Here is a 27668-nt window from a genome sequence, read left to right as displayed (position 1 = left end):
CAGTCAATACATGAACAAATTTCAAAGTGAATTTTACGCTCACTGCGTTCTCTACTTTGTACTTACGTATTCTGTGTACTATATGTATGCACATATTTACGTATGTATATGGCGGCCGCCGTGGTGTGATGGTAGCGTGCTCCGCCTACCACACCGAAGACCCTGGGTTCACACCACGCGCAAAGCAACATAAAATTTGGAAATAAGGTTTTTCAATAAGAAGAAAATTTTCCTAAGCGGGGTCGCCCCTCGGCACTGTTCGGCAAGCACTCTGAGTGAATTTGTGCCATGAAAAGATCTCAGTGAAAACTCATATGCCTTGCAAATGCCCCAACATAGATACTTTCGTACAAAGCTGTCACAACAACTTTTTTTGTTCATTTGACTACTAAAACGGTCAATTACGAATCAACGGTTTGTGCGCAGTTGATGCAACATCTTGTTACGATGTATAAAAATTGACAGAAATTTCGGTTAAATTGACCCGTATTTCGGTTGAATTTACCAGTATTTTTTTTCCCCCACCTGTAGACCTGGTAGCAAATAACAAAGCGTTAACGACCGTAACCAGGCTTGGTGCTTCGGGGTAGCTTGAGCGCCGACCATATGGCCATAGTAGTATAGCGTCATCAATCACAAGACGAACAGACTACATGATTCCCTATCTGCGCTTCGAGGGAGATCTTAAGGCCACAATAGAGGTGGACGGTTGGCGCAAGGGTGCGCAAATGGCGGACGAGGCGATACATGTGTACACCCATGGTTCCAAAGTAGTGGAAGGAGTAGGGTCTGCGGTATACTGCGCTGATCCGGAAATAAGCAGATCATACAGGCTGCCGGATTACTGTAGCGTTTTCCAAGCGGAAATATTAGCCGTAACCAAAGCAGTAGAAACCCTGGAAGAGAATAGCTTAAGCTGCAACCGTGTTAACTTTTATATTGACAGTCAAGCAGCAATTAAGGCAATAATCTCGCATAGCACAGCATCTAAATGCATTTAGAGTGTAAGCAGTCTCTGGAGAGAATCAGGACAGGGAGAAGCATACATCTATATTGGGTCTCAGGGCATATGGGAATAGATGGGAATGAAAAAGCGGATGAACTAGCTAAAAATGGCGCATCCTTTGAAGCTTGCTCCGTAGGTGTCCCAATTAGATTAGGCGAGATTAAGCGAAGGCGAGAGGTGCACATGATCGACCAAGGGGGAAAGGCGTGGGTGCAAGCGCGGGGCTGTAAAGTGTCGAAGATTATGTATAGGTCTTACAACCTTAGATTAACACAGTTGCTTCTATCATTAAAAAGAGAGGACTGTACACTCATGACGGGTATTCTGACTGGACACTGCCTTCTGGCTTCACATGCCTTTAAACTATGCTTGGTCAGTGATAGCAGATGTAGGAAGTGCGGGTTGGAGGAGGAAATGATCGAGCACGTTCTGTGCTCGTGCCCTGCACTTGCCAGGCTAAGACTCCAGCTATTAGGAGTGATGCAGCTGTCAGATCTAGAAGCAGCAAGTGGCTTAATTCCTAGGAAGCTTCTAGTATTTGCCAAGAGGACGGAGTTATTTTATAACATAGGTCCTGGTTTTTGATAGGGTTTTTCAGTTTGGTCATTAAAACAAACTTCTGGTAACACTACGGACTCAATCAGTCTATGTGAGGTCCTCATGGACCGGCCCGTTCAACCTACCTACCTACCAGTATTTTTCTTTCAGTGTATATTACCCAAAGTAATTAAGACTTCTTTGATCATTTTTTAGATATTCGGAAAGGTCTTACAATCAATATTTTATAATAACTCATATAATAACTCACATACTATTTATAAAAACCCAAAAAAAAAATTAAATGGTCTTCAATAAACTTTTGTTTTTAAAAAACTGTGTCTATATGAACAGTTTTCATCATTAATTAATTGGCGTTTAAGAGCCAATGAAAATTTTTTTAGATATTCTTTTTTCCCAATTAACATTTTTATCTAAGCTGTCGCCGTCTGAAAAGTCAGAATCTCAAAACTCCAAAAGTGTTAAAATTTATTTTTGTCATAAACTTATATTTTTATTTATTATTTAACTTTGCCAAATAAAATTTTTTTTAACAAATAATCTTAGCTATCGCCACCTGACTGTTCAAAAAAAATTACCATAAGCAATTTTGTTTATTCCATAGTTTTTTTCATTATGATTAATTTATATGAGCATAACAAAAATTTTATAAAATTTTCTATAAATTATTTTTTTGCTGAGTATAAATATATAATATATAATAAAAATATTTCTACGGAATCACAAAAAAAATTAAATTTGCAATAAATGAAAAATCTAAGAATTAAAAAAAAAAATTTTTAATAATTTTTTTTTAAATATTTTTGTTTAATTAGCAAAATGTATATGAACATAGCAAAGGAATTGTTTGGCATCCGCGCTATCAGTGTCTGAAAAATCTAAAGTAAATTTAAATTAATTTCTAAATTTTTTTATTAGTTAAATTTATAAGAACAAAATGAAAAAATTATTATTGGGTATCTGAGCTAAAAAAAATTTCCTTGGATTATTGAATATCTGAGCTATGAACGTCAAACAAATCAATAACTAAGAATTTTTAACAATTTCTGAACATTTTTTTAAATCTTTTTCCGTATAGGGAGAGCAAATCGTCCAGCGTGAAGCGCATGCGCATACTCGTAAAGAAGTTAAACAAAAATTTAATTCACAGTAAAGCGGCGCTTTTTATAAAGGAATCTCTAGAAATTATTTTTATTTTAATTATAACTTTTTTTTTTTCTTTGCTTTAACCGCACATTCTTTTAACAAATTTTGTTTTCCATTGTAAATCATGCGCAGGTTACGCTCAATTAGCCTATAACAGCGAAAGCAAATTGTGTTGTTGCAACATGCGCGTGTACACAAAGCGTTTCTAAATGAATGATGAGCAATAACCACACACACACATGTACATACAATAATGCCACCCAACGATCGCCGTATTTAGTAGAGTGTCATAAACAAATACATATAACAACAAACACACAACAACTTTACAGAATATTTGCAGTAGCGTTGCATATAACTTGCCGCTGCATATAAAGTTGCCACTTGCCACATGCAACAGTCGCGTGCAAGCCTGTCAAAAATTAACTTGACAGCCAACAGCTAACCGACCAAAGTAACCAACTAACCAAGCATCCAATAACCTCCAACAACTTCATCATACATACACACATACACACGTTGCAGTGCTGCAGGCAATGTTGTGTGCGCCATTTAATTTATGCATAAATCTTTTTGACGGCCTCAACTGTGTCGAACGCCACTGCATTTGCGTTGCCCCTTCATCTAACCTCGCCAACAATCATGCGCTTTGCGTCATTGCGCTCTTTCAACAATCTGTTAAAAATCTACTTTTACTTATAGCATCGTATCGTTCTCATTTATGTAACTCACTGAACGATTAAGAATTCGCTTTAATTTATTAATGAGGCTACACGCAATGTGCGTAGCGCTTGCCGCTCACCGTTCGAGTGCATCATCATTAGCAGTAAAATGAAGCTGCGCAACATTTTGTTTGATATATTTGTTTCAGTGCGTGCGTGTCATTATTAGTCAGCAAAAGAGGTGGGTCTTATGTAAGGCTTATAGTCTTATACTTAATTTAAAACCTAAAATCGGTAAGGTCTACAGAGCTATATTTCTAAACTCTAAGTCTTCTACTGATATTTTGAAAATTATTAAAGCAGGCTAATAAAGTGAACAGTTGGGTAGAGCATAGGCCATATTATATTTTGGAAAAATGGGCGGTGCCATGCTCCCGAACAATATGCAGCTTCAATTCGTTATAAATACGAACTGATTGATTGGGGTATGGAGGGGTGGAGAAGGACACTCTGATATGTTAGGGGAGGAGTGGGAGGAAAAGAGAGAGGTGAGGGAAAAGGATGGAAGGGGGAGATGGTTCGGGATAGGGAGAAGGAAAGAGAAAATGAGAGAGATATAGAGAGAGAGAGAGGGAGAGATAGAAAGGGAGACGAAGAAGGAGGATTAGTGGGAGAGGAAGAAGAAAAGGAACACCACAGTAAGGAAGAAAATTCAAAATAAAAGTAAAACTTAAATTAAAATACATAATGAAATGAAAAAAAAAAGTTAATAAAAATAAAATGAGGATAAAAATGAAAATTAAAATGAGTTTGAAAGCAAAATTGAGAACGAAAATGAAGATGCAAATTAAATTTAAATGTGAACGAAAATAAGAATAATGCTGAAAATGAATATAAGAATGAAAATTTAATGAATTTTAGTTAAAACTAAAGACAAAAAAATTAGTATGGGAATGAAAAAAGAAATAGAAATGAAAAAAAAAATTGGAACAGAGATTGAAATTAAAATTTTACAATGAAAATGCAAGCGAAATTGAAATTGAAAATTAAAATAGAAATGGAAATTAAAATAAAATGAAAATGAGAATGAAAATTAAAATAAAAATGTAATACTAAATTAAATTGAAAATAAAATATTATTTGAAAACGAAATCTAAAATTAAAATGAAAAGAAAAAAGAAAGGAATTTCAAATTAACATTGAAACGGAAAATGAAAAGGAAAATTCAAGTGAAATGAGATTTTAATTGTAACTGAAACTAAAATCGAAATTTAGGTTGAAATTGAAATTAAAACTGAAACTAAACAATTGTTTTTGTTTTATAGTGTTTGTTTTCTGAAAAAATGTCTACCTACTATTCCAAAAATAAAATAAAATGTTTCGATTATAGAAAAATTAAAAAAAAAAACAATAATTATCATAAAAATTATTGTTCTGGTCTTGAGCTCGGATCGAACCTTGAACTGACATTAAAATTGAAATTTAAATTGAAACTAGAATTAAAATTGAAATTAACAAATAAAGGTGTCTAAGTTCGGGTGTAACCGAACATTATATACTCAGCGTGAGCTTCAATTGTACATTCCATTGCAGATAAATTACTTTTCTACATAACACGTGGCACCGCCCGTTAAAAAAAATGCCTCCCCATTTCCTCTTACAATAAAACTTGATAAGTGAAATATCATGATTCAAAACTATTTTTTGCTAAGTTATAGCTTATTATTCTAGTATATGTCCATTTTTACTAGAATTAATTTTCGCTATAAGGAAAATATGTGTACACAGTTTCATTACGATATGTTAATTTCTCTTCCAGTTATGGCTCCCGAAACATAAAAAATTGCTTACTCATAAAAAGGGCGGTGTCACAACCATTTTCAAAAATTTTAGTGATTTCCAACTTAATGCTATAATTCAATTTAGAAAATAAAATTCTATTGACACAAGCTCTTTTTCGCTAAGACATTGCTTATTACTTTCGTCTACGACCCTTTTAAAAATCTTTTATATAAAAGTGGGCGTGGTCCTTAACCGATTTCGTTAATTTTTCTTCGAAGCATTCCTTATAATAAAGGCAACACATCTGCCGAATTTTGTTATGATAGGTTTAACGATTTTTGATTTATGAACAATAATATTTGTTAAATTGATTTTATCACAAGTGGGCGGTGCCACGGCCATTTTAAAAAAAATTTCCATATTTTTATCAAGAGTCTCAATATCAGTCCACATGTCAAATTTCAACATTATTGTGTATTGAGTGTATTATTTATAAGGTTTTTTGTGTTTTCCAAAATTTTATATATGTAAAAAGTGGGAGGTGGTTATCATCCGATTTCGCTCATTTTCAACACTAATCTATTCTGGGTCCAGATAAGCTCGTGTACCAAATTTGGTGAAGATATCTCAATATTTACTCAATTTATCGTGCTAACGGGCGGCCGGACGGACGGACGTACGGACATGGCTCAATCAACTTTTTTTTCGATACTGATGATTTGGATATATGGAAGTCTATATCTATCTCGATTCCTGTATAGCTGTACAACCAACCGTTATCCAATCAAAGTTACTGTGTGCAAAGCACGAACGAAAAATAATGCAATAATTTGGAGTTCGTAAACTTAATTAAGATAACTACTTACATAATTTTTTGTGGCTCAGTTATCTGGCTATATATGTTTGAGTTTTGTAGCGATCGGAAAATTAAATGCAAGCAACAGTTTGCAAATTAGCACGTTAAAACTTTGTTCGTTTTTATTTTATTTATTTTTTTTTGCAGAGTCAATACGATGACTGATTTGAGAGTTCAAAATTGACTACAAGTTATAAGTAGTGCTAAGGCAATCCAACATTCGATTGCTTAAATCTACTTAAGTCATAACGCAAGTCCTGAAATATAGACCATAAAAGTTTCCGTACCGTTACCAGATGTAAAGCCATGTAACTGGTTGATGGTCCTCCTTCTGGTTTTATGGCGGCTATAATAAGTGCCGTATTAAGGCTCCTAAGACTTACAAAAAGTTATCTTACCCTAGCTTTTCTGAAAAATGTCAGGAATTTTTATATAATTTCAACTCTAATAGGCTAGCCTTGTATTGATATTGGTAGTTTTGAGCTCACTTAAACTTCCCTTCCATATAAGTAATTTATCTAGCTTTGTTGAAGGCTTCGCTCTTATCAGCAACATTTGCAAACTAAAAGCATAAATAGTTAAGATATATGAACACACAAACATTAACTTATTCCTCCATCGTCTTCGTGACGTTCAAGAAATCGCGTGTAAATTAAAGTAATTTGTATACTTAAAAGCGTTAATGATAGTGTACGTGTTATTAGTTAAATGTGAATCAAATAAAAACATAAAAAACATGTAATATAAACAAACATGAAACTATAAAGTACATATTCATATTAGTAATTTATCAAGCAAAACAAAAATGGTGTTAAACGTACGAACATAATGCAAGAATGCAGCAACAGCTGTTCCATAGCCACATTACCCTCGCCAAACGGCCGCAACGCCCTTAATCTTTTAAGTGGCAAAGCAACTTACGACAATACACTTACATAAACACACACACATGCACACACATATATACATATATACATAGCAGCAACAATGCACATCCGCAGCCAGAAATCCCGTTTTAATTTGTAGTTGATCTTTAGCATTGTTTGATTTAAGAAAATTGTAGCAATTTTAACTGTCAACGCATTTACTTAGATGCTACCCAGTGCTGCCCTCAGCTTCAATTGTTACATATCCTGCTGATCCTGCCGCACGACATTCACTCTGCACACCCCATTTAGCGTTGATCTCGCTACTCGACCTGCCCGAAAATTTTCATAAAAGTATCAATTACCAAAACAATTATTTACCTTTTCGCAAATCTTCAGCTTTTTATTGGAACAATAAACGCAACAACAATGCATTGTATAATACAACAAAGCCATGCCGCTACGTGCCCTAATAATTGTCGTAGCAGGCAGGAGCGACGGCATAATAGCTATAGGGATTGACTGTTATTGCTGTGCTCTTGTTATCGTTGTTCACTGCAATGATGGTAGTGGTGCGGAAGTAGGGGCAACTTCTCTATCCTATTTGTTGTCATCAAAACAAAAAAAAACTCTGCTAATGTAAATGATACTGTTCGTTTTTCTGATTTTTGTTTTATTTCTCTTTATGTTCCATTTAAAAATTTGTTTTATTGCATTATTGTTACACAGCGGCAACTGAGTGATAGTTTTCAACCATTTAAAAATGTTTCGAACTTTTTGTGTGTTTCTTACTCTAAAGTATTACGTTAGCTCACATAGCCGCTTTTACTAGAAGCAAGTCGGTGTTACGTTTAAAAAATTTTGAGGAAAAAAGTAAAAATATGTTAAAGTTTTAACTTTTGTGCAAGGAGGCATAAGAGTAGTAAGTTTGGTGGATTATTATAAATAGTTTGTTATTTGTGAAATAAACACTCTTATTTAAAAGAAAATGGTAGAAAATTATTTGATCAGTAATGATTGTAGCCGTTGACTTCTGAATTATTCAAATCTTTACTGTACAGACTGTACAGGTCACACTGTACAGTAATCAAAAAAGTCGTGCAAATTCGTTACCGTTCATACTTTGATATATTGCCGTAACTGAGCTGTTTTAGTAAGTATATAGATTAGAGAAAACCACTTCCCTAACTAACTAGAGTTGGCTTCTTAAGTCTTTTGTTTTTCATTCTTTTATTGTTTGATATGGTTCAATATCACCATATCTTGGCTGTCAGTTCAAAAATGGTCTATCTCAGAATTTAACTGAAGAATATTTTTAAAATGCCTTATATTAGAGTGCGTTTGAAGAATGATTACCCGATCTCCCACATGATAAGGCCATCTTTCACTAGGTTGATCTCTCAGTAAGATACGGCGATCCTTCATTGAGGCGGTCGAAACTTCTACTAAGATGTGGCGATTTCTTACTGAGATATAGTGATATTTCTCTAAGATAAGATGGCCCTTCACTAGCATAGTGCGATGTACCATTAAGAAGAGACAGAAGAATAAGTAAGGCAGGAGAACTTGAAGTAGAAGTGGAATAAAGGTGCAGGAAAAAAGAAGAAATAAGTAGAGAAAAGCGAATAAAGACATCAAATAAAATAGGGAAATGAAAAGGATGACGAAAAGAGACAAAACAAAGGTGCTTTCAAAACAGACAAAATTTTGAATCAAAGGAAAAAGAATAGGGAAGGGGCTGAAACACAAAAAACAGAAAAAGAAAGAGTTTAACGGATCGAAAGAACATGTTATTAAGAAAATTAGAGGAAAATAAATATGTTGATTGTAAAAAGAAAAGATCGAAAAATAAATAAAAAAAAACAAATTTTAATAATTAGTGAGGTTGCTAGGAAAGTAAAAACAAACGTGATTAAAAAAGGGCAGCGAACAAAAAATTTTGAAAAGAAAAAAATTAAATAAGAGAAAGTATAAAAAACTATGGTAACTTTGAAAGAAGCAAGAATTCAAAGGAAAGAAAAGTGAAAACTAAAAGAAAATGAAAGAGAAAAAAGGAGTAAATTAAGAAGAAAAATATAAGAAGAACGCATAGTAAAATTTAAGTTAAAATTAAAAAATAAAAAAGGAAGAAAACGAAATAGGAGTAAAAATAGAAAAAAAAGAGAAGAAAAGTAAAAATTAAATAAAAATAAAAATAAAAGAAAACGAAATAGGAAAAGAAGTGGAAGAAAAAAAAAATTATAAAATTAAAAATAAAAGTAAAAGTAAAAAAAGAAAAGATTGAAAAAAAGACAAAGATGAAGAAGAAGAAACCAAAAATGGAAAAGAAAAATAAAAATATGAGGAAAAGCAAAGGAAGTTCAAATGTAAAAGAAAAACAAGTATTCCTTACTAAGTTCGGGTGTAACCGAACATTACATACTCAGCTGCCAAATTACAGCTTGCAAAACTTTTAAATTACCTTGGCGGTGCCACGCCCATTGTCCAAAATTTTACTATATCATCTTTATCTTTTACTATATCAGCTTTATCGCTTTGAGATGAGTGCCCAGGAACTTACATACCAAATTTCATTAAGATACCTGAAAATATACTCAAGTTATCGTGTTTACGGACAGACGGACGGACGGACGGACATGGCTAAATGAATTTCTTTTTTCGCACAGATCATTTTAATATATAGAAGTCTATATCTATCTCGATTACTTTATGCCGTTACGGGGTACCGTTATGCGAACAAAATTAATATACTCTGTGAGCTCTGCTCAGCTGAGTATATTAAAAATAAGAGGACAAGCAAAGGAAGTTCAAATGTAAAAGGAAAATTAGAGGATAAGGAAAAAAGGAAAAGAAAGGCAAAAAACTTGGTAAATAAAACACAAACAAACCAAAAACAAATCAAATTAGAAGAAAAACATAAGAAGAAAAAGTTTGCAAGAAGAAATTTAGACGAAAATGGCGATGAAAAAATGCGGTTACTGTTATTAATAGCCGTGTTTTTTAACACGCGTATATCTGTTTACGCTTAAACTTCATATGGACTGCTAAGCGACAAACTTTAAATACACCTCTGAAATTGCTGCGCATAAATTTTGTCCTACTAAATTTCAATACGCATTATACTCAGATGTAGCTGAAATTTGTGTCTTTGTTTCACTCTCTACACTAATTCTATGTATTCTATGCGCTTCCACTATCTATCACAACGTTACGCGTGTAAAAAAAAAACACGGCTAATATTAGAGAAAAAATATAAAAGTGTAAACGGCGATAGTTACTAGGAGTTGTTTTTGATACAAATAACAAAACGGGCAACGGGGAATTCAAATGGCTGTGTTGACGGATGGGTTTGCTTGTCATACGTTTCTTTGGGCTGGTCATACGTTTGCATTGCTTCGTCCTAAGATTAGGCCGACACGTACTTACGTTGCCATCATTTTCATTAACAGCAATTTAAAGCAAGTGTACTCGTGCTCAGAGCTCGGTACCTAAAAAACTAGCTGATGACAAAGTGAAATACAGAAACTAATCCTTGTATTAAAACAATGGACTTTACCGCAAATTTGATACACTTTGATTTTGTCGTCTGAAATTGGCCTGTCTAATTTGTTTCTTGCGGGGGTTTTGAAATTTTTTTGGAATTTGTAGGTATTAGGAAGAAAATTCGTTACTATTGGCAGCACAAGGCCTTGACCTTGAAAAGCAATAAGTTCTACGATGCTGAAAGAAGAGAGATTTGTTTGATATCAAAGACATCATTGCTCCTAATCTACACTACTAGCTCTAAACGTTAATGATGATAACCTAAGAAGTATCAAACTTAAAAGAAAAGCACCTATGTATAAAGAACATAAAATATTCCACTGTGCGCACATCCCAACTTGCATACCATTAAGCTATACAACGTAATTCACGCCCTGGTACTTTAATTTTTCCCAATCTTTTACATGAATTTGTCTGTTAGCTGGTAAGTAGACTCGTTGGCTGATAGGCTGGTTAACTAAAAAGAAGCATAGACCTCTTTAAATGCATCACTGAATAGTTTTTTTTTAACGCTGTGTAAAGTCTGCTAGCCAAGCACCCTTCCACATGCGGCTGCTGATGAAGAGTAACTTAATATTGTAATTGTATCGCAATGAAGCGCATTTTCTAACATCAACGTTGATTTTTCACAAATGATAAGCCTATAAGCATACCATATGCAAGTACTCATACAAAAAATGCACAAACAAAAAACTGCAAACATATAAATCGCACATAAAACAAACTTACTAACACAAACAAACAAATGCATTACCGCAAAAAAAAAAATGTTAGCGAAACGCTGGAAGCTTTACACTATGCGAATAAAAAGGAAATAGAAAAATATAAATTAAATAAAAATAGTCGCAAAAGGTGGAGGTAAAAGTGGTTGATTCAACGGTTGGTTGGTTTGTGCGTTGTTAGTCAGAGGCAACGTTGGGTTGGTTGTTTGGTTGGTTGGTTGACTGCTTGAACATTTACACGCATAATACGTTGATGTATGCGAGGGTTTGAAGAGCTATGTGTATGTGTGTATCTGTGTATCTTTGGTGCCCTTAAGTACATAAGTACTACTTATATGTTTGTACGCTTCCTACTAAGCAAATGCCGTTAAGGGCGTAGCGCTTATGGTTGCGCTGCAGTAATGTAGAGAATAGGGAAAACTTATCAGTTGAAATAATCGCACACTGCCTCTCTTATCTGATCATGTAAAAATATTTTAATGTTTCATTTTATTCCGGTTACATACCGTGCGAATTGGCTGGTACGTAGAATTTAGCAAACTATGAGTTTTTGAATGTAACTGGTTTAAAGGAAGTACAACTTTTTGTTAATATATGTATTTAGGTTTATGCCATGTTTATTAGGGTGCGCCTTATTTCTATGAACAAAATATTTTTGGTTGAAATACCAGACCATTAAAAACCCAGTGGGTTATAAAAACTTGGGATGATGGGAATTTTTGAAGCGGGATATCTGGAAAACGCCTTGGAAAAGGACCTTAAGCGGCTTATATATGACTATAAGTTACCTTAATAACAAGATAAAACCTAAGGACCGAATTATGCAAAGCACTTTGACAGATTATATCGCATTCATTAACATTAAATTGCACCTTTTACACTTAATTGAAGTAGATGCAGATAATATATGCTACGGAAATATGAAATATTAAGTATTGCATTGCGTTTTATATAAACAAAACCATAGTATAAGACTAAGTAGAGACACGGCTTTTGTTAAAATATGAATATTTAAATTTTAACAAATCGTCACTTAACTATTAATTGATTTGGTCAAAACCGCTCAACAGCTTGCCGTAAAACGATTTAATGCATATGCTCTCAAATTCTATTACAATGGAAAATTTGGACATTTTTTCACCTATGCCGTTTTGATGGTTATGACTTGATTTAATTTAAAATCAAAATATTAGTAAAAACATTATATTGCCCTTGTTTTGGGGGCCTGTTGAATAAGGTTGTCAATTTTGTTATTGTAAGTGGTATCGCAGCTATTCACGTTTAAGTCGCCAAAATCGCCAGCTTAGGGCTAAACAAAAATCGTCCCAAAAATTAAACCGAGAACACGTACATAAATAGTTGAATTGATGATTCTGAAGTTAGTTGATGCCTGCCTCAAATATTTAACTATGCGAAAGGAAGACAAAAATTCTTAAAACTAATTGTTGATTTCTAAATTTTGACAGTATAATTGCATGCAAGAAAAAAAACTTTATGCAATAATTGGATGCAACAGTGTTGGTAATGATTTCAAATATTCTTTTTGTGAGAAAAAAAATGTTTGCCAAAGTAGTTAACATTGATCGTTTTCAGAATAACTAAAATTTGTATTTACTTATTATTTTATTATTATTTTAGTTATTCTCAATACTAACGACCCAAAACGAAGCAAATGATATTAATGATTTTCGCAATCAAATTTTTATTGTTGATTTTGAAATTTGAATGCTGTAAACGGAAGTGCAATAATCGCATGCAACATTGCTGCTAGGTATTCAACTGGTCAATCAATTTAATACTTCTTTTATGCAACGCTGCGTTTGTTTACACTCACAAAAACCATTTTATTCAATTTCGGCGACGTTTGTGGAAAAATTCTTATATATACATAGCATCTTTTACCGGCACAATAAAATGATTTGCATAAATGTGTGTGCTTGAAAGAGTTTGAGTACGGATACTTCTCTCTTTTTAAATTTTTTTAGCTTATAAGTAACATTTCGTTCATTCATATAAGTTTAAACAAATGTATTAATGCAAACGGGCGAATAAAATTTTCTCATGCAACTGAAATTGATTGCTGTATACTTCTCAATACTTTCTGATCCACCCACGATTGCAAAGCCGAACTGGTGAAAAGTTCAGAAAACTTTAACATGGTTCATAAAATATTTTATTAACATTTTTCAAAAGTTTGCACCGTTTTTAATAAAACAAGAAAATTTACAAACAAAAAATATGCTACGTTAGAATAATAAAAAAAAAACACTTTCACTAGCGATATATTAGAAACTTTAAAACTGACTTACAAAAACAAAACCACCCCGCAACGACAAACAAACAAGTAGAAATATACTTCCAGATGTATTTTTGCTATATAGGACAATATTACAAAGTAAAAGACACCCTAATGTACATGAATCGATGTTTAAATATAGAAAACTGTCTCCGCATTGTGGGATGGGGAAGCTAGAGAGTTTTTAGTGATGCAGTAATGACAACGGAAGTTCTTGTTGCAGTTTTTTCACATACATTAATACACACATGTATATGAGCTACAAAATTGGGCTAGTAGTGCAAACACTCAAGCCTCCGTAGTTAGGGCTGTTTTTTCAACGACATTTTGCTACTCTTCAAGGTCAACGGAAATTTAATGAAAAACTGCTTGGGTTTACTTAAAACGAAAAGAAAACTTGCATTATCTATGTATGAGTGTATAAATCGAATTGTACAGACTCTAAAATGTTGATTTATCATAAATCATTACAAAGCTTCTTTACACAAAACAATACTTAATTTTTTCTTTCTTCCTAATTTTTTGCTTCCAGGTCAATCGCCCGCTTACCATGAAAAAAGAAGGCATTCAAACGCGAAATCGAAAATTATCCTCAAAGTCGAAAAAAAAGAAGGGTATGGGTGCTTGTTTACCCATAGGCAGCCATTTGGGTATGGGTGATTTTAAGCCACTCGATCCGACAAAGGGCTTTGGTGGCGGGTTTTCATCTATGGGTGAGTAATAACTATTGAAATATTAGAAACAAAGCTGCTAAAAAACTTAGATATCACATACAGATAATTTTTTTTTAATTAAGAGCTTATTGAGAATAGTTTTTTGACTACCATGCACTTATGTTTATAAAGTTGACATTTTTTTTTTTTAATATTTAATTGAAATCAAAATGTATCTTTGAAAAGTATATATAATAACGATTAATTCCAATTATTTATATTCTTCTGCTTCAAAGTTTTATTAATTTCTACGCAAAACAAACTACGCTTTATTTATTACCTTCATAAATATTTTTTTGTTTATACCTACTATTTATATATTTATTATATTTATATTCAAGTGCACATTATGTACCCTTAGTTTTACACATTAACTCTATATTTACTTACCCAACCTAAATAAATAATGGCTACTCACTTTGTTATATGTACATGTGTATGTATTAATTTTCTATATATCTTTATTTTGTTTTATTTTCCAGCACAACATGGCCATCTTTCCAGTGGTTTACATCCCGCACATGCGCATATGCACGGCGGCTGGTATACCGGCGGTATGGGCGCTTTGGGTGCTTCGAGTGGTCTGCAAGGTGGCTTTTCAACGGCCGGTTCGCTGGGTGGCGGTGTAGTGCCACATTCGCAGCCATATCATCTTGGTTTAGGCTCGATGGTAAGACACTTTGAAGACATCTCAAATATTTACTTACTCAACTCTTTGTTTAATGTTCAATAAGAGTGAGCTTTTAAGAGAGCTATGTATGACCAGAAAAATTATATGAGCGCAAACTCCAATTGAGCGCTGGGTAGAACAGTAAAGGTGCTGCAATTAGGTTGGCGAAAAAATGTACAGTTTCTATTCAGATTTAACATCCATATAATAAAAATTTAGTAAAGCCCACATAACTTGCCACTCAAATTTATGTGAACGAAATTTCCATTCAAAGTCGTTTACCTTAGCAAATAACTTAATCTTCGGCATAAGCCTATCTAATACCAACATCACAACAGCTTTGTCGTGCGCTCAAAACTCCAAATCGACCAGTAAAAGGAAGTGCTTAAAAAGTTAAATGCTCTATTTACAGATAAGTGAAGCATATGACTTAGCTCCCGAATAAACCGTTTTCATTTTGGCGCTGATACCCTTATTCGACCGTACCACAATGTATATGAAAAAAAGGTGTAAAGTGCGCCCACGGTCTTTGAGTATTTACATTATGAGGAGTTATGGCGTTACCCTTTTGAACTACGCGACCCTGTGCTATGCATTTTCTTATTCAATGGAGTTTATTTTTTGAAAGAGACAGGAAAAATCACGAGAGCGCTGAAAACAACCAAAAGGACGACATCATTTTCGGGAAAGAAAATGCCATTAGAAAAAGATACGTCGGCTCGCTGTAACAACAGAAAAACTGACTTTTTTACTATTGCTCTGACTTATTTTCCATCTTCTCTTCTGAAGATAATTTAAAAAACTTTTTATTTATTTTTAAATTTATTTATTTTTAAATTTACTTATATAAATTTAATTTTACTTATATAATGGCCCAATGTATGATATCTGAATTTTTTTATTATTTTATTTTTTTAAAACTGGATTTATATTACGATTGAACAAAAGCGGTACTTGTAAACGGGATTTATCATCTTTTCAGTTTAGGGATTCCTGTAATAAAACATGGACTGACCGTGTGTTCCATAAGAAAAGGGCATACCAAATCAATAAATTAAAGAGGGCCACATTATCACATTAAGTAAAGGGGGAATGTGTGTGCATATTAAATAATATGGACCTAAGTGCACCTTTGTCCATGCATGACGGATTGACGCAATTGGACCAAATCTTGAAGGGGATGGAATAGTATCTTATGTTTCTGGACTATTTTGCAATGATTACTTCACTGTTTTGTGAACATTTCGAGATGACTTCTTGAATACCAGGATCATTTTAATAATATGTCGGATATTCACAATCATTTCGAAATAATTTCAGAACCTATTTGGCAAAATTTCAGGATTACTTCTAGATTATTTTAGTTGTCACTTTGCGACAAGCTCAGGATAATTTCGAGACTATTTCAAAACAGTTTCGGTAGAATTACATGATCGATTCAAGATCACTTATGGCTTAATTTCGGAATTATTTCGAGCTTATTCCGGAAGCAATATGGAACGTTTTCGGCTTTTTTTTTTTTTGTGGTTCGACCTGTTGTACACTGAATGGGCATAGTTGATTGAAGAATTTTTCAAACTTCTAACACCCTTATTCATAAAAAAGATTGTGTTTGTTAAACTTATAATACGAAATTTTGCATAGAAATGTTAATTTTAAAAGTTTTATAAAACATTTTATATTTTATGAATTAAGGGTAAATCTTTAAAGTATATGAAATAAAACACACCGGTAACACAAAAGTGTTTCTGTGTAATTTTTTAAGCTAGCTTGGAATAAACTAGATCAATTGGTGACAGTAGAATGGAAAAAATTCCAAACAAATGCTTTGTAGCCCTGGCAGCGTCGCCCATACGGGAGTTTTTGCGTATACATGCACACGAGCAACGACTTCGTCATAAACCGCACTCATGCATTAGCTCAGAATTTTACGCACACTATGAAAATTCTCTGCCAAAGTTGTACAAGTACCATCAAGGGTAGTTCAAAAGCACTTTTCTTTACTGCACAGTTCTCAACAGGTTCATTTTGGACTGGACTAAACCAAATTTTTTTGATAAATGGAGCCTATATATTTTTCCTTGCCACCACTGTTGCCCACAATTTACCTACTCTGAGCTTTCTCTAATTTGCGCTCTCAACTCTTTCTTAACAAGAAAGTTGGAGCTCCACAATTGAAAACAAAATTTGTTTTAGGAGAAAATCCCTGCTTGCTGCTCTCAAATCACGTTTATTAAGTAATTTTATCAAATCGCCCACAATTACATTCTTGCTACTTAAATCAAGCTAAAATCATACTTTTTTCTCCTTTATGTTAACAGGGCACCTGGCGGACGGATTATACGTGATGGAGCGGGAACAATTTGAATAATAATTTATTCAATTGAAAGTAAACAAGGCAAAGAATGTGGAAAATAAAAACTTAGCACGCAAGTTAGGCGTTTAATAAGAAAGTTCATAAAAGCAACAACAACAAACATACCAGTGAACGCAAAAAAAGCAATATGTATAAAGAGTAAAGCAGAACCAACAAAACTTGCCACAAATTCATAAATGCCATAAAGAAAAATGCCTCTATGTGAGGTTACAACAACAAAAATATGCATGCAAAACAGAACTAAAACTAATAAAAACAATTTGCCTAACGTGCCACAACAAACTATTTTGCAACAAAACAATTCATCAACAGGCAATTTTGACCACAAAGATATGAAATCCTACTCAACATTTAGCATGTGCGCTCTCTCTCGCTCTCCAACACACTGGCGCTTAGTACAGCTATTCAAGGCTCAAGGCGTTATGGTTTTGATAAATAATGCTGGGATTATCCTGTCGCCGCCAACATTAATGAGTGAGTGTAGGCCAACAAAATACATAGCAAAATTTCAATTGGCGTGCAACTTCATTAAAGCAATGAAAAAAAGAAAAAAAATTTAAGTAAAATTTACCTGCTGACAGGATTAAATCAATCGAGCGTGAAATTGTGCCGATCAACTTTTGCGGTAAACCGTATAAGAAGTAGAATGGAAAAGAAGTGCGCCAGAACTCAACCTCAGCTCAGCTTATCCACCGGCCATCCATCTTATTGCTGTCCGTTACGCTGCACTTGTTGCTGACCGCTCTACACTGCTACAGACTAGCTAACAGCTAAGCCTGGTTAATAGGTTTTTGAACTTCATTGTTTCCTATTTTTGCTTTTTCGAGTGTTTTGCATTCAATGAAACGATTATACGAACGGCTAAGCCACTGAACGACTGAGCTACTGTTTAAGTGGCACCGTTGCGGCTTAACCAAAGGATTAACTTAAGCAAAGTAGAGGGGTGTATTAAAAAGGGCGTGGCGTTGTTTTTGTAATATTTAAATATTGCAGACAATTGTTTGGCGCCAGTTAAATAAGCGTAAGATGAAAAAATTTTTTATGAAAATAAATAAACATTCGCAATGCTTGGTCTGAATTTTAACGGATATGGTCGGGAGTATATATGTATAAATGTAAATAAGCATTAAAAGCGAAAAGCAAAATTTAATTAATACAATGCTGAGGTCGCCAGTTCTTCTGTCGGTTGGCAGAAAATATTTTTGGGAAGAAAAAATTAAACAATAATTATACTTTGTTAATAGTCTTACATTTTTTTTTAAATTTCTTTGAAAAGAAGTTTATTTAAAAAATATATGTATATAAACATTATTATGAAATAATTTAACTATTTTAAACTTTTGTGCAATAACTTTTTTTATTTACGTAAGTTATTTTTAATTTCGTTCAAATCCTTCCATGTTTGGCATCACAAATAAAAACAATCCATCGCAGAAAACTATCCCACTTTAAGTATTTTAAGTTTATAAAAACGTATTATGTAGTTCAATTTAGTGTGAGCTAGCCTAGAGTTCCTAAAAATATTTGTATTTTAACTGAAACAGTTTTCAGTTTCTTCTATCTTAATAAAACAAATATTTCAATCAACAAACTATTGTGAAAGGCGTTTAAAACATATTAAAACCTATGAATGCAAAACATAAATATAATTTTTATTTTAAACTCTGAACCTTTAAACCGCATAAAGAAAGCTCTGTTTACATAAATAATTTTTCCTTTCTGGCTGCTTGTAGTACATTTCGATATTTAGAAAAATTCTTTAAAATAGACTTGAAATAAGACACACCTTGAACTTCTTTTACCTAACTGATTTGAAAACGGTTCGTGTCTATATATGCTGAGTTGCAGCTTAACGACCGGTAATGACACGGTAAAATTCAAACCTCCCTTCTTACTCTTACGCGTTTCGATACTCACGTATCTTCTTCAGGGAGTCTAGTTTTTTGCTTCACATTTTTCCCCCTTTCAAACCTCCCAACATAATCTACTTTTCTAATCACCGTCGATAAACTCCCAAGCTAGTAAAATTTCCTTCGGCTGCAAGAAGCCGTAACACATCTTGGCACCTAAAATCATAGTTTAACCATTGGAAAAATATCCTCTAAGGAGTAAATAGTAAGGTGGGTCAAAAAAAAACTATGAAAATAGTTTACTATGTGTATTAAATAGTTAATTCTTTTGGTATAGTGAAGAACTTGTGCTGGACATTCAAAATGAAAACCTGTAAAAATTCTGATTTTATTTTTGTATCATCGACCCTTAGCACTCCAAAGGATACGATGATTTTTTGCTAATTTGTCTGGTTTTGTAAAAACTTGATGGTAACGTTCAATCTCAAATTCTACAATGACGTGTATGGAATCGCGATTGGCCAACAAAAATTTTTTTTTCTTCTACTGGTATAGTGAAAATATTGTTCCCTGTTCCATGAAAACAGCTTATTAAACTTCTTGTTTTTTATTTTAATTCTTAGAGTTGCATCATCGCGACTTTAGTTTTCATATGAATATTTTTTTTACTACCCTAGTAGATATGCATGGATTTCTCAACTCCTTTAAGCCTGTTTTTGATACTATTTGCTGTACATTTGCCTTAGGGTTCCAAAAGAACGCACGGCCGAGCACTTAGAATAGTTAAAACAATGGCGCTATTACGAATAGTAGAGTATCTGCTCTACGAAACTATAAGGGTGGAAGAAAGACAAAAGTACACTCCGTAAAGAAGTATTCAAATCAAGAATAATTAAACAAGTGGTTTTCTATCACCTCTATTGTATAGTGCCTATATATCAAAACTCCCTATCCCTTTTCCGTGCAGTCGATTGTCCTAAAATGGATACTAGTGTGAACCACCTATAGTTCAACTAAGCTCCAGTTTTAACAAACCTCTCCTCTATCTAGCCAGTTGTCTCACTTCTCGTGACGGCATTTACAACGTAGATTTCGCATTTCAGCATCCACGTCGCGGTATTACGCCAGCAATTGTCGGGTATCCAAGATTCCAGGGCATTACATTCGATAGTAGCCTAAGTTTTAAACTAAATATAGATAAGTTAGGAGCAAAAATAAAATAAATTGAATAAAATGCTTGGATAAATTTACCTCTGAGGAGATTTAGGCCGAGCTCCTCTTCCAGGACGGAACCAACATGTTTTATGCCGACTTCGAACGACAGCTGCAAGGCAGATGATTTTTCACTGAGAAGCTTTTCATGAAAAAAATTCACTCGAAGTATTTGCCAAAGTATAAACCAAACGAAGCACACTACACGGTGGCTGGTGCAGACTACATACGATACAACTCACCAGTATGGTTGCCTAATCTATTGAAGCAAATTGCAAACCCCCGCGAACACCGCACTCAGTATTTATACTCGATAAAAAGGTGAAGAGGAAACGCCCAATGCTAAAGAGCACAATGAAACTCAAAACAGACAGTTCTCCCTTCCCCGAACCTTCATAACACTAGACATCCCATTGCACTATGATATAAGCACATAACTCAGCAATTTTATCCCAAGATAAATAGGCAGGTCAATTAACGCATCCACACAGAGTTGGTTTTTTACTTAGTTAGAGCAATAGAGACGTATTGTATGTCTCTCCTTAAGGCACAACAAACCTTTTCAATGGACAATTTGAAACTAAAATTTCTAAGGACCCTTTTCACCGTGTTTATTTAAGTAAGAATTTATCTGTAGGTTAGAAATCCTAAGGTAGCTTCATTCGGAATTCATCACACTGACCCATCCCCATCTACGAAACAAAGATACAAGAAGACCCGTAATCCTATGCTTTTTGGGAGCTATATTACATAACCACTTTCTAAGAACTTACATAGCCTCTTGACAAGCATTTATCATCATAGAGCAGATATTCTATTATTCGATTAATTTAAAAAATTTTCTAATATTTTTGATCATAACTTTCTGCTTTACACAAAATTTTTACAAATTTATATTTTATGTACACTTGACGAGTATTATTTAAATTAAAATAACAACTGAATAGCTTTGGAACAGAATATATAGCTACAGTTTACACAGTATCCAAGGAAAATTATTATAGAACAGCATTTTGCAATATTGTTATGATAAAACAATAAAAAGTAAATATTAATGTAAAAACCTTTTTTTTTTCAAATATATACCTTGTATGGCCAAACAATATAAAATTTTCCTTAATGGAAGTTCAAAGCATACAAAAAACGTCCAAAACCTGTAACCTAACTTTTTTTAATACAGAACTACAAAAAAAAATGTTGCTACTAAACAATTCAAAATTGCAGAAACTCAAAACTAGAAAAAGAATATAAAGTATGAAATTACATATAGTATAAAAAATAAATAATGCACATTTAAATAAAGGAGTTGAAAACTAACAATAGAAAAAAAAATTTAAAATAAATGGCAACTCTTGCGTGATAGCACAAACAAAAACAAAAAAAAATTGCATTAGATATGAAAACCATTATTAAAGTTAAAAAATTAAACATATTAGTCTTAATAAAATATATATATATATATTATTAAGAATTCATGAGCTTAACGCCGACATATAATAATTGAATGTTCAATAAATGAATGTTCAATTATTTTGTTTTATTCTGAGAGAAACTAAAAAGAAAGAAAGAAAACATTTACAGGCATATTGCGATGGTAACATTTCGAAAACCGCCACGAATTCATGGTCAGACAATTTCGTAATATTATCAAAGGTTTCACCGAGATTCGAACAGCGAATCACACGGTGAAACTTGCAGTTGCCTTAACCACTAGGCTACCCTGCTTGTATTTGTTTACTTGCTTAATTCAGTTTATTCAATTATTATAAGCCGGTGTTAAGCTCATGAATTCTTAATAATAAGTATAAATTGAACACACCATTAAAACAAAGAAACATAAAAAAAAATATATTTTAAATTTTTGGTGAAATATACAAAAAGGTCAAAAAAAGTTACTAAGCAAATCAAAAACAAAAAAATAAAAGCAAAATCTTGTATAGATTTATATTAATGTATAAACCCTTTATAAATAAGATTTAGTTATACAAAATATTGTATAAAAACAAAAAACAAATGATTACGAATAAGATGTAAATAATAATAAAACTATAGGGTAAAAGAGTACGCCAACACCCTGTATATGTAATTATAGATTTTAAATTCAAAAACCTCTCTTAAAAACGCATAAAATGTTATAAAAATTTTAATGTGTTTAAAAATAAAAGAACTTATTAAACAAAAAAATAATAATTTTTTGTTATATAAATTTGATTTCATGTTGTTATATTTTATAAGCTCAACTTGTATTATAATAATTTAGTATATTTAATCGTAATTAATTTATAAAAATTATACCGCCAATAAAAAAATAAATGACTTTCTGCATACACCGACTTGTAAATGTATGTGTATTTGTAATATTGTGCTAAAATATAAATAAATAAATATGTAACTGTATTGTTAGATATATTAATGTGTTAGTACACATACATACATAATTGTACATAACTCGCTATGTAACTGTAATTGGCCATATTGATAGTTAAAAAGAACGTCTAAAACTAAATAAAATTTATAACCAGTAAGAAAGAAAAAACTAAATATAATGCAGAAAATATTTAAAATGTGAAATATAAATAAGCTAAATAAAATATTATTATTATAAGTATTATTATTATTGATAAATATTAAATTTAATGGCAATCACAATTGTAAAATGCGAAAAATATTATGTTAAATGTGACAAAATTTAAGTAAACTAATTTAATTGATTAAAAAGAAAAAAAGTAAAACACAAAAAAAATATATATAAATAAATAATAAAAGATCATGTATGAAAATTCAAAAGTAATGTCTTTCTTTTTTGGGCGAGGTTGAAAGGAAACTCGAAAACCTCAAATCAGGAGAAAACTGAGTACGTGGTCGCATCTTCGAAAGCGTTAAAAAACAAGAAACCCAATGAAGCTGCGTAAGAGTTCCTTTTTGGTAATATACTGCAATATAATTTACAAATACCTCACAGGCGTAGTGTTCATACATATAAAAAATAAAAATAAATGTAAGGCGCGATAACCTCTAAGGATCTAAGGCCGAGCTTCTCTTCTCTTCCAATTTGCGTACTAGTTTTCCACACCAACAAAGAATTTTTTTTTTTACTTTAGCGGACATTTTTGGGTCGGACAAGGTATACACGAAAGTTTTACAATCAAATTAAAATTTTTTAGTAGGTCATGAAAAATCCTTAAAAATCGAAAAAAAGTAAAAAAAAAAATAAAAATTTTGCAGGCTCGAAAATTATTTTTTAGGGTATGCGTCATAGTACAGGTCTACAAGTAGAATATGAAGCAGCACGCACATACACAGCCACGCTCACCCGATAAAATGCTTGTTCTTGTTCGTTTTTTTGTTTGTGGATGCTATTTGGCACTGTTGTACTTCTTAGGTCCAAGAAAAGTTTAGTAGCTGTTAACGAAAACTGGGTTAAATTTTTTGTTGTAAAATTACAAAGAAATATCTTTACTTACTTTCAAACGAGCACTTAATTACATCTCTCTTTAAAATCCATATGTTTTGGACAATTTTAATTAACAAATTGTGATACTTTATTACCGGAGACGATTGCTACAACATGACCAAAACCGTTGGGGGAAGTATTAATAAACGCGTTTTTGCCTCGCTTCCAATAATTCGAATACTTTTTTGCCTTTGGACTATTGATAACAGGACAAATCGCGTCTTTTCATAAATCTTTCTACTATTTTGGACGGGTTATTGCAGTCGACCTCGGTTTCAAACTGTTTTTCGCGGAAAACTTTTGAACGAGTAGAAAAACTTAGCACCCGTGTTTGTATTCTTAATGTTGGAATAACTACGCGTCCTCAGATACCTCAATTCAATACTTTTTTGTATAATTTTCTGTAGGACCCATATAGGTGCACCTCATTTTCATACTAAATTCGTTCAAAAAAATTGACCATCACAGCAACCCATATCTGATATTCCGCTCCTTTTTTTGTTTCCCTGCGTCGCTTTCCACAACAGCAGCCCCGGTAATTTTGACACTTCGTTCAGTGTCAAACGCATGTTCCACGCAGGTTCCACTGAGTTCCACAATAGTTTGACAGTGTGTTAGAAAGAGAAAGGATTTGTTTCCTTCTCATACATATCATACTTGTAAACCTGTACTATGGGTATGCATAGTGAAACTTTTTTTCCTGAGCCCAAATCCTATCGAAAAGTCGATGGCCCGATCTCGGTTAATAAATCGACCCAATCTAATGTGTATGCTACAGTGGTTTTATCCGGTCGGTTCCAATACCAAATTTTATCAAGACATCTGATATTGGGGGACTAGTTTGCGTTCAAACAGACAGACTGACTTGGCTAAATCAAAGCAGATTGTCGACATGATCATATATGTAAAACTACTGATGGGTCTATCTCTTCTCCTTTAAGGGTTTACAATTTTGAGTTTCGTGACAAAATTGATATACCATTTCATTTTCCCTGAAAGGTATACAAATGAAATGCATCATTAGCACAAACACCACATTACATAATTTTTAAGCAATAACTTACACATTTTACTTTATTACCAACAACATTAACATTAAATTATTCAATTTAATGTTGCGTTACTCACTTGTCCACAATAATTTGTGATCATAAACTTGTAATAAAAATTCAACGCTAAGCGCATATTGATTGATCGAACTGCGCATGTCTGCCTACCTATCTACCCACATGTGCATTGATGCCTTTAAACATACAAGAATACTAAATTCTTCTTAGATCGTGCATTGTTGGTAGAAATTTTCTTTAACACAATTACTCACGTACTAATTTTATAATAAGCAATTCAAATGGAGTCACAATAAATGTTTATGTGTTAATAATATTTTCTGTATGAACATATAAATCAATGCTTCTAGATGCGTACATATTAGGCTGGGTCGATTTGTGGGGAGGCAAAAAAATCGCCCATTGCTCTGTGAAAATCATATTCTAGGGATCAAAATAAGAAACTTTGCCGAAGGAACCATACTTCTAAAACGAATTCTGATGTCCCCCACTTTGGGTCGTATGGGCAAATTTTGAAAAATCCCACTTTGAAATGCCTATGTGTTTTCTTTTTGGAGTTTATTTTTCTCTTTAGAAATTTATTTAGTCAGAACATATGTAAATGAAAATTTAACTTAGTAATAGAAAAAAAATTTAAAAAAATTATTAGAAATTAGCGTTTTTACAACTCCCTTTTAAAACCAAGGCATCACTGTGATGCATTTGCATGTCGTAAACATAGTTGTGTGGGTTTTTTATTCAAACGTTTTAAAAAATGAAGGTATCACTGTGACACAATTGCAGATCGTAAAATTTCTTGTGTTGTTTTTTTAAGCCACCACAAGACACAGCAGGTAAAATTGAAATTGCCCCTACCCAAAAGTTCGATCTAAAGGGGGGGGGGGGGGGGGGGGACATCAGAATTCGTTTTAGAGGTATGGCTCCTTCGGCAAGGTTTCTTATTTTGATCACTAGAATACGATTTTCATAGAGCAATGAGCGATTTTTAAATCGACCCGCCCTAATACATATATGCATACATATGTAATATTAACGAGATATGTTCGTTTGCTATTATTGTTTGTTGTATACGAAATATGTTTGTTAACTAAATTGAAAGTGAAGATATTTTTGTTGTAATTTAATGCACGTATTTCTTTGTCATTAACCATTTCCCGCTACGCCCGCTATTATCTTTCATATTAGTTGCTAACACCAGTCAGCTAGTTTTAAATGAAAAGCCAGGACGATCAAAAAGTAAAGTAAGTTGGGGAGGCGATTTTGTCATATGCGCATTTCTCTGCGCTCCCATTCAGCATGCATCACAGCAGTCCAACAATCTATTTTTCCGCAAATTCGGGGAACTAAATTCCTAATGGAAGGCTCCTCTCCAAGAACTTTCACTGCCGTGAAACGAGTGCATTGAAACATAACACGTTCTGCGCTTTCCAATTCGGAAGGACAGTGTGGACAGAAAGGATCGTCATCAATCGCACGCTTATGTAGATATTCCTTGAAACCGCCGTGCCGCTCAATAACTGTGTGAGGTGGTAATATGGCTCGCCGTGTTTTCGCTCGTACCATTCCGCTATATTTCGAACCAGCATGAAGGTCCAGCGTTTCTTTCTCGAATCTTGCCTTCTTTCTTGCCACCTAACTATTATTCGCAGCCTTGCGCTTTTCTTAGCATCCTTAGATGGTCGGCTGGTTCCAATGCCATACAGATCTACTAAGGGATTTTCCTGGTTAAATCATGGATCGCGTCTTCGGACAACGTCCGATAAGCACATGTTATTCGTATAGCAGTAATACGGTAGGCTGCTAGTATATATTTTTGGTGGAGCATTTTAGATTCGTGTCATACTGGTGCTGCATATAATATTATCGAGCTGTTTACGTTGGATAATAGCTGACGGGTGGCTTCGCTTGGGTTGCCGATGTTGGGCATTATTCGCGTTATAGCTCCACTAACTCTAGAAACATTCTCCCCCACCGCCCTAGATATATCAAGAAAGGCTTTGAATTTATTTGATAATCTCCTATGGTTAGGACTAACTCATCCACAGTCCGCTTTGTGCTCACCAAAATAATTTCTGTTTTGTTGCTAGACATCTCTAGGTCCATGTTTGTCAGCCATTCCTTTATTCTTCCCACGGCGAAGGAAAACAGAAGTCTAGTGGATATCTTTACTATACAACCTCTCAAAGAAGTTCTAAGGAATATTGCTGGGTTTTATAACGCTGGGACAGCCAGCATCAAATGGGGGACTCCACATGAAATGTCCTATTCTCACTCTAGATGAGGTATGCTCCAAAATAAGTAGTTAATGCCTTGACCACACCCCGTTTTCCAAACTTTACGTGACTTTGAGCCTTCATCAACCCAATTGGAAATTCACCAGAATTGCATTGCGCTATCGACTTCCTTCCTTCTACGTATAATATCGCAACAAAATCCTTAAGTCTTCTTCTTTCGTCCTTTCCCATATACAGATCGGATACGTTTTGGTAAAGCGCACCATTAATACAGCGCCAATTTAATCTTCTAGGCCCTAACACTGAGGAACTTGGGGTCGCCGTAGCCTCGGCTGCTGAATAATTGACAATAAAGAGGGGACTCCACAATTGGGTTTGAGAAGCTGTAAATCTATGAAGCTTTATCTTGCGCTTAGCAATCCTTAAGTCGCCATTCAGGGCTATCGGAATACTGCACATATTAACATGTCTCTTTAAAACGCCTGAACTAAAAGAAAAACCACTCAAGAGCTTTGATCCCAGCTTTACTGTCGGAGTAAATTGTAATCGGCGTGATATTCTTTTGATTTATGGCTGTTAATTCTGCCTTCCAGACGCTGCATTTGCTGTGGATTCTGGGTCGCTATGGAATTATGATAGAGAATTTGTATTTGG

The 27668-nt window shown here is 33.5% G+C and overlaps 1 protein-coding gene across 2 annotated transcripts in view; it reads left to right on the top strand.

Moving 5' to 3' along the window:
- The window catches only part of grn (GATA binding protein grain), a 257566-nt gene extending 235094 nt beyond the window's left edge, over positions 1-22472 (top strand). For both annotated transcript variants that reach the window (XM_067762921.1, XM_067762920.1), the window contains exons 7-9: positions 13970-14150; positions 14633-14820; positions 17142-22472. In XM_067762921.1, coding sequence (XP_067619022.1) covers positions 13970-14150; positions 14633-14820; positions 17142-17168 — 396 coding nt within the window. In that variant the 3' untranslated portion in view covers positions 17169-22472. The remainder of the gene's footprint in view (positions 1-13969; positions 14151-14632; positions 14821-17141) is intronic.
- Positions 22473-27668: the final 5196 nt, after the last annotated feature.

The sequence above is a fragment of the Eurosta solidaginis genome, chromosome 1, assembly GCF_040869045.1.
Source record: "Eurosta solidaginis isolate ZX-2024a chromosome 1, ASM4086904v1, whole genome shotgun sequence".
Taxonomy (NCBI): Eukaryota; Metazoa; Arthropoda; class Insecta; order Diptera; family Tephritidae; genus Eurosta; species Eurosta solidaginis.
This window is presented reverse-complemented; position numbering and strand designations above follow the sequence as displayed.